A 12444-nucleotide genomic window follows, 5' to 3' on the forward strand; every position below is an offset into this window, starting at 1 on the left:
AGGCAAAGTAGGACAATTTTTTGTAAGATGATCATGTGTGTCACATATATGACAAACAATTTCTTGAACACTTTTTAATTGATCACTCTTTTTCATTTCTAATGACTCGATTTTTCTTGCTAAAGATGCAAGTTTAGCTTGAACATCTACATCATCTTTAAGATGATAAATACTACCCCCATTTGTTGAATTATTGGTTTTACTTGGTGGTTCAATTGAGCCTATATTATCCCAATTTTGAGCATTTTCTGCTAATGACTCCAAATATTCTATAGCTTCATTTGGGTTTTTATCTTCAAAAGTTCCATTACACATGAATTCTATCATTTGCCTATCTTTAGGTATTAAACCTTCATAAAAGTGAGAAACTATCCTCCATATTTCAAAACCATGATGTGGGCATGTATTAAGTAACTCTTTATATCTATCCCAACATTGATAAAATGTTTCCCCTTGTTTTTGAAAAAAAGTTGTAATTTGTCTTTTAAAAGATTTTGTTCTATGGGAAGGAAAAAACTTTTTTAGAAATTGTTGTTGCATTTCTTCCCATGATCTTATTGAACTTGATCTCAAATTTTACAACCATGTTTTAGCTTTATCTTTTAAGGAAAAAGGAAAAAGCTTTAATCAAACAGTATCCATGCTACAATTTTGATCATTATAAGTGTTGCAAACCTCCTCAAATTCTCTTAAATGCAAATATGGATTTTCAGAATCTAAGCCATGAAAATTTGGTAAAAGTTGAATGACTTGTGGCTTAAAATTGAAATTAGATGCATCAGGAGGAAAAACTAAACAAGATGGTGTACTAGTTCTTATTGGATTCATATGGTACCTAAGTGTTCTTGGTTGTTCATGTTCTTGATTATTATTATTATTATTATTATTATTATTATTATTATTATTATTATTATTATTATTATTATTATTATTATTATTATTATTATTATTATTATTATTATTATTATTATTATTATTATTATTATTATTATCATCTTGATTATTAGAATTATCCTCCATGTTTAAAATATTTTCAGTTACTCGAACAAGTCTACCACTTTGTTTACGACTCCAAACAATCATATAATTAAAAACAACATACTATTTACATAATAACATAAATAACAAAATTAAACTTAATTTATACCTCCCCGGCAACGGCGCCAAAAACTTGCTACAACTTAAATTGTAATTCACCCAAGTGTAGGTTGTCTGCAAATAATATACTCGTGAGTACGAGATCGATCCACGGAGAGGATGTTGTAAGTTTAATTTTAGCAATGATATATTATAGATGAAAAAATTATTATAAAACTTTAAATACACAAATTATAAAATTTTCAAGGCTTCAAAGGTTCATTGTTGGTTTATTTAAGATTGCTTAACAAAAATAAATAAAAGAAACTAAAATAAAAATAAACATAAGAGAATAATTAAATATTTATACAAATATATCATATAATATAGTTTCCACTATATTAATATCAGATTAACCGATATTTAATACATGGTACCCATAATATATATATATATATGCATAAATATAAATTGACATAAAATTAAATGTTAGATCAAATCACAATATTTCATTTAGAACAACCGGCAGAGCCACGCTATTGTCTAAATAAAATATATGACTTTTTTTATGTTAGATGCGGAAAATTAAATGTTAGATGCGAGAAAGTAAATGTTAGTTGCGGAAAGGTAAATGTTAGTTGCGGAAAGTAAAAGTTAGTTGCGGAAAGTAAAAGTTAGTTCAAATCACAATATATTATTTAGAACAACCGACAGAGTCACGCTATCGTCTAAATAATATATATGACTTTATTATAAATAGATACATATATTTATAGTATATAATTATTGTAGTATTTATTGTATCATATTTGACAACAAATCAAGGTAACCACATTCAAGGTACCAAGCATTTGATGTAAATAGGTAACAACAAATCATCCAAAATTATACCTACAAATAAAGATCAATTAGTAAAAATAAAAATAGAAAAGGAAAGAATATACAAAATATAAACAATCTTACTTGACCAACAATGAAACCTTTTCACCTTGACATAAAAAGATTTAGCTTTCCATGAACATGAAACTCAAGAATAAAGATAAAAGAAATTTCATACTTGAACTTGAGAAACTTGCACACTCAAACTTTTATTCTCACACACACAATATTTATTGTACAAATGAGGAATTCTCTACACTCTTGCACACTACAAAGCTTATACAACACATCTATTTATAGGCCAAATGAGAGCAAGGGTTCAAGACTCATTAAATATGAAATAGTAAAGTTGGTGGGTGCTTGTCTCCTTGAATGTCAATACATTGACCCAACTTTAATTGACATGTTTGATGTCTTAGACTTCCGATTTTGCTTCTGTACAAAACATATAACACGTAGCCATTTGTCTGTAGATGTGTTTTGACAACTCATTCACCCCATTTGGATAAAATATGAAATACTTATGATATTTTTACTCCAAGCTGATCATAGTAAAAGTAAATCTGTCTCCATTTTGATGTTTGATTATTTTGATCATTTTAATGAAGTTTTTGGAATTTCTTGTCTTCTACAAAGTTGAAGATGCCTCTTTTGTGATTCTACAGGATTTGAGATTACTCCATTATGACCTCTGTAGCTTGAGTAATTTTATTTTTACCAAACCTGTGCAAACCGTAAAATACAACATTTTAGTAAAACATTTAAATATAAACACATAATACTAAAATAATAAAAATTCATAATTTTAATTAAACTTTAATTTTAAAACACACTTTTTAACATATAAATAATTACAAATTTTAAGTTTCATCATTATTTAACAAGTTCCTAGAAGCCATGCCTAAAGGTACGCCAAATGTGATCATTACTGACCAGGATCCTGCTATGACGAAAGCTATTGCACAAGTTTTCCCGCAAGTAGTGCATCGATATTGTTTGTGGCATATACTGAACAAATTCTAAGATAAATTAAATCCTGTGACTTTTCGTGACTACTATCAAAGCATAAAGAATGTCATTCAAAATTGTACAACGCCTGATGAATTTAAGAAGTCTTGGGAAGAGGTTATCAAGTCTGCTAACTTGGAACAAAATGATTGGTTGTTATTGATGTATGAATTGTGACAGAAGTGGGTGCCAGCATATTTTAAACATGTATTTTGTGCTGGAATGTCAAGTAGTCAGAGATCGAAAAGTTTCCATGCATTTTTCAAGAGGTACGTCTCTAATAAGAACTCATTAATTGATTTTATCACTCGTTTCAATAGGGAACTTCGACACCAAAGACACAATGCATTAGTTTCTAACCATATTGATATTAATGAATGTCCCAAGGTTAAGTCAAAGAGGCCGATGGAAACTCAAATGGTTAAGGTGTACACAAAAAAGAAATGGCTTGAGTTTCAGAGAGAAATGAATGAGAGTGAGGGTTATTTTTTGCAACAACAATCTATAGGAGTCGAGTTAGTGGTTTACAATGTGATGAATTTTCAGATTTGTTCTTCCTCCAAACCAAGGGCGCTCACTCATAATAAGCAGATGGACTATATATCGTGTAGTTGCATGAAATTTGAGTTTGAGGGCATTCCTTGCAGACACATGTTAGCTTTTTTCCGTATCAATCAAGTGTATCAATTGGCTGATAAGTATATACTGAAACGATGGACACGAGGTGCAAAGGTTGATGCCAAATATTTTATGACTGAGAAAAATGTCATTGACGATCGAGAAAAAAGTTTAATGTCAAGACACTCGAGGTTATCCTATAAAGCTTCTGTAGCAGTTGATGATGCATCATTGACTGATGAGGGGTCAGACTTCTTGGATGAACAATTAAATTATATTTTAATCAAAACTAAAGAGATCAACATCAGGAAAACATTAAGCAGTGAAAATCAAAATAAGAAAATCATGGATGGGGTCCTTGGTATCATTGATCCTTCTGCAGTGAGAGCAGTAGGATGTGGGAAAAGATTGAAATCCTCAAAAGAGAATTCAACCTCAAAGGCCAGACTATGTCATGGGTGCGGGAGTCGAGGTGTGTCTTATTATAAGCGCAATTGTCCAAATTTGAATAACGGGTATGTGTCGATTAATTTCGTGTTTGTTTTATATATTTGACAAACAAAACAATTTCATTAATTTTTGTAAATATGATTATGTGTTGTTACCAAATCAACTGTAAATGATCATCATAACAACGATGACAACATAGATGAAGAAGATTTTGCATCGATGGATGGTACTTTAAATGTTTAATTATTTTAAACAATAGTATCCTGAGACATTGAAATTAAATTGTATTTATTATTGTAGGTTCTAACATGTGGGAAACTGGAATGCATTTGGACGAATGAAGTTCCTTTTTGTATGAACATCTCCCTTCTATGTTTTATTTTTTAATCTTTTGGTACATCATATTATTCTGATTTTCATTTAGTTCCACCGTGAGATGTTTAAGTTCTTTATTATTTGATCTTTATTTATTTATTTATTTAGTTTTCAAAGTTGTTTTTTAATGTTGATTAGTTTTGGTGGTTGTGCATTTTTACAGGTTCAATTCATAAAGAAGTTGTATGATGGATACAAAGCTCCCGTTAATTTGGCTATTTTTTTATTATGCTTTATGTGATAAGACAACATGAAATCTTTGACATGCATTTGCTGGATGCAAGACCATAAGATTAAATTATGCTCCTCATTTATTATTTATTGATATTGATATTGTAACAGAGGGTATATATTTCTGAAATATTTATTATTCAGGGAGGATGTTATGAACATGTTTGCAATTTCGTTGAACTAATATTTAAAAATCAAATGTTCGTTCTCTGTGATTTTTGACTTATGTTTCTACAATATGCACATAAGTTTAAATTTAATCATACATTTAGATCAAAATTTTTGTACCCACACCCACCACAAGGATAAATCTCTCTAAGGGAATTTTAAAATGTCATGTTTCTAGGATACTTATGTGTGCCTAGTCAAATGTCACCTATACTTCATATTAACAATTAGAAGTGCCTTCTATATTGTTTTTTTTTTTTTGAAACTCTCTATATTAGTTTATAAGAACATTGAAATACGTCACTAATAATAATTTATAAGGATTTTTCTGGTAAAGTTCTTTCAAATGGCATTCGTAGTTATTATTAATAATTCATTATCTGCAGTATTCATTCATATAACAAGTTACAATAAAATAAAAATTATCTAAAAATCAAAATAAGAAAATGAATATCAATGAAGCAAAAAAAAAAAATTATTATGATTGTCTTTCTCCTTACAAAACATCTCATTCAATGCTAAAACTACTAATAAACTCTCAAAAATTGTCACACTAACAAAATGTAATTAAACACCATTTAGTTTCATAACTAGTAACAAAGTCTTGGAAAAGAATTTGGTTTCCTGAGTGGCATCTTCAACCATTGTATCTTACACATTGATACTCGTCACCTGCATATACCATTCATATTTTTAAAAAAAAAATCAACAATGAAAATATAAAGTGAAGAGAAGATGAATGCTTCAAACTTTTACCATAAATATTGATCCTCGGAGTCTCTAAAACCTCCAAAGAATCAAGGATCCTCTTAAACAATAAATATACTCAAACAAACAAAATTAAACACACCTCGTGATCACACAACACAAGCACACAGATCTAAAATAAACAACACAAATACACAAATCTAAAATAAACATGAGTAAACTACTGATGTATCTCATAGCACTTAAGCAAATGTAATCAACAAAAAGAAAATCCATCAACTTTATGCGAAAAACAATCACAATCACATTATTCTGTTCTTTTTTATGCAAAAATTAAGATCGTTCCCATTCAAGGCCATCCAACATGCGAAAATTCTGCAGAACACATATCACTATTAAACTGTAACAAAAAAAAAAGTGGAAGCATCAAATTATAACTTTAAATAACTCTAGAAGACAAACAAACTGTTATGAGATGGAAACATACTAAAAATATTCAATTCCAAGCAAAAGCAGAACTTTCAACATCTACAAAGGAAATCCCTACAGCCTCTACTCTAAAAGATAAAACCTCATATAAGATAATAATTTACAACCAACAGAAAATCACGTTATTTATACGCACATAATCTACCAGGAAAAATGGATTTCAACTTTCAACATCTACAAAGGAAATCCCTACAGCCTCTACTCTAAAAGATAAAACCTCATATAAGATAATAATTTACAACCAACAGAAAATCACGTTATTTATACGCACATAATCTACCAGGAAAAATGGATTTCAACTTTCAACATCTACAAAGGAAATCCCTACAGCCTCTACTCTAAAAGATAAAACCTCATATAAGATAATAATTTACAACCAACAGAAAATCACGTTATTTATACGCACATAATCTACCAGGAAAAATGGATTTCAACTTTCAACATCTACAAAGGAAATCCCTACAGCCTCTACTCTAAAAGATAAAACCTCATATAAGATAATAATTTACAACCAACAGAAAATCACGTTATTTATACGCACATAATCTACCAGGAAAAATGGATTTCAACTTTCAACTATGAAACAAAGAAAGAGTAAAGAAATACATAAGAATACAGTAAAAAATCCAAACTTTGGTTTACCTTATTCAAATCAAAATTAGCAGGGCAAGTGTCGAGAAGCTAAAGAAATAATCAAACATCTTCGCAGAAGACCCAAACGATTTCCTTCTTCTTCTCTTCCATTTTCTCCTCTCCGTCTCTTAAATCTTCTTCTCGTTCTTCTCCAGAACACTTCACAGATTTGGCTTTAATTCTCTTCTCTCCATTTGGATCAGCACCCTCATCCTCCTCCCTGGCTCGCATCGACCCGCCGTTTCCCAGATGGATTCGGCTGTGATTTCGGCTTGAAGCTCGAATTCACTGTTCAGCGAAGTTGGTTTAAATTTGAACGAAAATCTTAGTTTTGGCAAAAAATCAAAAAAGAGGATAAAACCCCTAATGAAAAAAAAACTTCAACAAATCGAGAGAGAGTGAGAATTAATCAGCGCAAACTTTGGTAAAAGCTTCATCGGAGCCTCGGAGACGGCGGCGGAGATTGGACGGCGTGGTGGAGGGTGATTTCTAGAGTAGTTATCAAAGGGGCTGTGAGGAGAAGAATTATTTTTTGTTTTTTTTGAATTTTTATTGTTTTGCTTATTTAATTAATTTTAAAAAAAAATTAAAAAAATTAAGGTGTGTGCCAGGTGGGCGCCAGCTCACCCACCGGTGCCCACCATGGTACACACAATTGTTGTGTAGTATAGAATATATATATATATATATATATATATATATATAAATGGATATGTGTGTTAATATATATGCATGCTGTTGTGAAAAGTAAAAATTTATGGTAAAAACTAAAAACTCTAAAACTCAAAATATATATCAAACCAAACATTTATAAATTTCTCTCTAAACTTGTGTTATTTCTTCACAAATATTGAGGTCTATTTATAGATTCTCAATTGAGAAATGTCCAAAAATAAATATGTCATCCATTACATAATCAAAAATTAAAATATCATCACAGCATCATCACAATAATTTTAAATCTAATTTTAATATATAATTTCCAATACTCCCCCTTGTGATGATGATCGTGATATTACGTGTTTGTATACTGCCTCGTTAAAAACCTTACTAGAAAAAACCCAGTGGGATAAAAACCATAGCAAGAAAAAAAGAGTGCAGCCACGTAAACTCCCTCTCATGTTAATACGATCGATTCTTCACATACGCTGTAGATTTTGCATCCCAATATTATATATATGCTTTCTGAATATTGCCGTAGGCAGCGCCTTTTTGAAGAGATCTGATGAGTTCTCACTTGATTGAATGTAATAGATATCAATATCTTTATTCTTCTCAAGCTCTTGAGTGTAGGCAAAGAACTTTGGGGGGATATGTTTGGTTCTGTCACTTTTGATGTATCCTTCTTTCATTTGAGCAATACATGCAGCATTATCTTCATACAGCGTCACAGGATTCTTGTTTACTGATAATCCACAAGAAGTTTGGATATGTTGTGTCATTGATTTTAGCCAAACACATTCACGACTTGCTTCATGTAGCGCAATAATCTCGGTGTGATTTGATGAAGTTGTTACTAGTGTTTGTTTCTGTGAACGCCAAGAAATTAATGTGCCTCTACGAGTAAATACATATCCGGTTTGGGAATGTGTCTTATGTGGATCAGATAAATATCCAGCATCAGCATAACCAATGATACTTTGATTGGTGTCTTTTGAGTACAAAAGTCCCAAATCTGTCATTTCTCGTAGATAACGGAATATATGTTTAATTCCATTCCAGTGCCTCTTTTTTGGATATGAACTGAATCTTGCTAATAAATTTACAGCAAAAGATATATCAGGTCTAGTGCAATTTTCAAGATACATAAGGGCACCAATGGCCCTTAGATATGGTACTTCTGGACCAAAAATAACTTCATCATCTTCACATGGACGAAATTGATCCTTCTCTATGTTTAATGATCTTACAACCATTGGAGTACTTAATGGATTTGATTTATCCATATTAAAACGTTTAAGGATATTTTCTGTATAATTTGCCTGGTGAACAAAAATTTCACATTCTTTTTGTTCAATTTGCAAACCCAAGCAATACTTGGTTTTCTCAAGATCCTTCATTTCGAATTCTTCTTTCAAGTACATCATAACTTCTTGAATTTCTTTATTCGTTTCAATGATATTTAAGTCATCAACATATACAGCAATAATTACACATCCGAATGTTGTTTTCTTGATGAAAACACAAGGGCATATTGGATCATTTACATATCCCTTTTTCATCAAGTGCTCACTTAGCCGATTATACCACATTCGGCCGGATTGCTTCAACCCATATAATGATCTTTGCAATTTTACAGAATAAAATTCTTTGGGTTTTGAACTTTGTGTTTCAGACATCTTAAATCCTTCAGGGATTTTCATGTATATATCACTATCAAGTCATCCGTATAAGTAAGCTGTAACAACATCCATAAGACACATTTTCAAATTTTCAGACACGGCCAAACTAATCAAATATCGAAATGTAATTGCATCCATAACAGGAGAATACGTTTCTTCATAATCAATTTTAGGCCTTTGAGAAAAATATTGTGCAACAAGTCTAGCTTTATATCTTGCTATTTTATTTTTCTCATTTCTCTTTCGAATAAAAACCCATCTGTATCCAACAGGTTTTACACCTTTAGGTGTGAGGACTATAGGTCCAAAAACATTACATTTATTTAGCGAATCCAATTCAACCTGGATGACATCTTTCCATTTGGCCCATTCATGATGAGTTTTACATTCTCCAAAAGATTTTGGTTCATGATCCTCATTTTTATTTATGATGCCACATGCCACATTGTAAGAAAATATATCATCAATATCTTCTATATCTTTTCGGTTCCATATTTTTCCAGTATTAATATAATTGATAGAGATTTCACGATTCTTGTCAGTTTGTGGTTCTGACTGAATATTTTCATCATCAGGTGTTTTTTCTGGAACACCATTTTCTATTTTATGATCATCGTGTTTCTCTATGCCTTTTCTTTTCCGAGGATTTTTATCCTTGGAACCGACTGGCCTTCCACGCTTCAAGCATTTTTTGAAATCATGAGTGTCTTCAATTTGTTTTTTTGGAATTTCAATTCGAGCAGGGGCATTTACAGCATGTATATATGATTTTGTTACCCTTTTTGTGTCTGCAAATGCATCTGGAATTTGATTTGCAATTCTTTGCAAGTGCACAATTTGTTGTACATCTTTCTCACATTGTTTGGTCCTTAAATCCAAATGTAACAATGATGGTACATACCATGTGATTTCCTTTTCGATGTGTTTCTTTTTTCCCCCTAACATTGGGAAGATTTCTTCATTAAAATGACAATCAGCAAAGCGTGCTGTAAACACATCTCCTGTCTGAGGCTCAAGATATCGAATGATTGATGGGCTATTATAACCGATATAAATACCGATTTTTCTTTGAGGACCCATTTTTGATCGTTGAGGTGGTGCAATAGGCACATACACCATACATCCAAAAATTCTCAGATGAGAAATATTTGGTTCTTTACCAAATGCAAGTTGCAATGGGGAGAATTTATGATATGCACTTGGTCTGATGCGAATTAATGCCGCAGCATGTAAAATTGCATGTCCCCATATAGAAATAGGGAGTTTTGTTCTCATAATCATTGGTCTAGCAATCAGTTGTAAACATTTAATCAATGATTCAGCTAATCCATTCTGTGTATGAACATGATCAGCAACAGGATGTTCAACAGTAATTTCCATTGACATACAATAGTCATTGAAAGTTTGGGAAGTAAATTCTCCAGCATTATCAAGTATTATTTTCTTGATAATCGGGAAATTGATTCCGCAATTTTATTATTTGAGCCATTAATCTTGCAAATTCCACATTCCGAGTTGACAGTAAGCATACATGTGACCATCTGCTGGAGGCATCGATCAATACCATAAAATATCGAAATGGTCCACATGGTGGATGAATTGGCCCACAAATATCACCCTGAATACGTTCAAGAAATATAAGCGATTCTGTTTGGATTTTAGCTGGTGATGGTCTTATAATAAGTTTTCCAAGAGAACATGCTTTACATTGAAACTTATTATTCTGAAAGATCTTCTGGTCTTTCAATGGATGACCATATGTATTTTCAATAATTCTTCGCATCATTATTGAACCAGGATGTCCCAATAGATCATGCCAATTGGTTAATATTGAAGAATTATTAACCACCATATTTGATTCGATTGACCTTATATGTGTATAATGCAATCCAGTAGGGAGCATTGATAATTTTTCAAACACATATTTCTTTCCTGATTTATATGTGGTAAGACACATATATTTCTGATTTCCATCAGTTATTGTCTTAGTATCATATCCATGAGAATATATTTCATTAAAACTCAACAAATTTCTTTTCGATTGTGGTGAATATAAAGCATCATTTATCCAAAATTTTGTACCATTTGGTAACAAAAATTGTGCTTTACCACAACCTTCAATCAAGTCTACAGGACCTGATATGGTATTCACAATTGTTTTTGTTGGTTTTATTTCCATGAAATATTTTTCATCTCGCAAAATAGTGTGCATTGTACCACTATCCGATATGCAAATTTCCATGATATTATTTCCATGTTTGCTCATAGCATTTTCCATATCAAACTTCACAAAAATGCAATAAAGAAAAATTAAGTACAATACAAATGCAAAATATAACATGCTTTATAATACAAGAATGCATGAAAAATACAAATTTGTTACAATCTAGTCCCACCAATCTTTTAATCAATGTCTTCGAAATCATTCAAAAAATCTGCAGCATTGAAACTATTTGAACCAATTAAATGGTCACTATTTTCAATAAAATTGGTCTCTTTTCTTTTTTCCTTTGTCGATTCTTTATAGAGCTTACATAGGTGCTCAGGGGTTTGACAAATATGTGACCAATGTCCTGGAGTGCCACATCTATAACAAACACTCTCAGATCTTTTTGAGTGATTTTCATTTTCACTCGTATTTTCATGCTGCCTTTTTGGTGGGTGGTTCGTGACGTTCTTTTGAGATGAGTTATTGAAATAACTATCTCGATTATTTTTATATCCACGGCCACGACCACGACCGCGATAATTTTTACGTCCACGTCCACGCCTACTTCCTCGACCTAGTCCACGACTAAAATATTGTCTATGCCTTTGATTTTGGTTTTCATTTTTAATTACGACATTTGCTTCTGGAAATGCCGTTGAACCAGTGGGTCGGGATTGATGATTTCTTACTAACAATTCGTTGTTCTTTTCCGCCACAAGAAGACATGCGATGAGTTCAGAATATCTCAAAAATCCACGCACTCTATACTGTTGTTGTAGAGTTATATTTGATGCGTGGAATGTGGAAAATGTTTTTTCAAGCATTTCCATCTCAGTAACAACATGCCCACAAATTTTCAATTGCGAGACTATTCGATACATCGTAGAATTGTAATCACTGACTTTTTTAAAGTCTTGGAATCTCAACGTATTCCATTCATTACGGGCGGTCGGGAGTATAACTTCCCTTATATGCTCAAATCTTTCTTTTAGCCCTTTCCATAAAATAATTGGGTCTTTTTCTATGAGATACTCACATTTCAATCCTTCATCAAGATGTCTACGTAAGAAAATCATAGACTTTGCCTTTTATTGTGAGGATGATATATTATTTTCTTTGATGGTATCACTTAGACCCAATGACTCAAGATGCATCTCTACATCGAGAGTCCATGACATATAATTCTTTCCAGTGATATCGAGCGCAACAAATTCAATCTTTGCCAAATTTGACATGGTAGTACTAGAAAAATTACAA

General features: G+C 31.6%; 1 protein-coding gene and 1 non-coding gene across 2 annotated transcripts; both read left to right on the top strand.

Moving 5' to 3' along the window:
- Positions 1-385: 385 nt before the first annotated feature.
- Positions 386-494, top strand: LOC140870097 (small nucleolar RNA R71). The gene has a single exon (XR_012147077.1). It is a non-coding gene; the product is annotated as a small nucleolar RNA R71 (small nucleolar RNA).
- Positions 495-2853: 2359 nt separating this feature from the next.
- On the top strand, positions 2854-4583 carry LOC140861510 (protein FAR1-RELATED SEQUENCE 5-like). The gene is made up of 4 exons (XM_073264532.1): positions 2854-2934; positions 3145-3233; positions 3285-4097; positions 4571-4583. The coding sequence occupies exons 1-4, from the start codon at positions 2854-2856 to the stop codon at positions 4581-4583; spliced, it is 996 nt and encodes a 331-aa protein (XP_073120633.1).
- Positions 4584-12444: the final 7861 nt, after the last annotated feature.

Source organism: Henckelia pumila, chromosome 4, assembly GCF_033568475.1.
Source record: "Henckelia pumila isolate YLH828 chromosome 4, ASM3356847v2, whole genome shotgun sequence".
NCBI lineage: Eukaryota > Viridiplantae > Streptophyta > Magnoliopsida > Lamiales > Gesneriaceae > Henckelia > Henckelia pumila.

Excerpts from the sequence above, each read along its gene's own strand:
- LOC140861510 (XM_073264532.1), top strand. The coding sequence starts at position 2,854 with ATGCCTAAAGGTACGCCAAATGTGATCATTACTGACCAGGATCCTGCT. Across the intron at positions 2,935-3,144 it reads TTGCACAAGTTTTCCCGCAA|AAGTGGGTGCCAGCATATTT; the intron begins GTAGTGCATCGA and ends GAATTGTGACAG. Across the intron at positions 3,234-3,284 it reads TTCCATGCATTTTTCAAGAG|GGAACTTCGACACCAAAGAC; the intron begins GTACGTCTCTAA and ends TCGTTTCAATAG.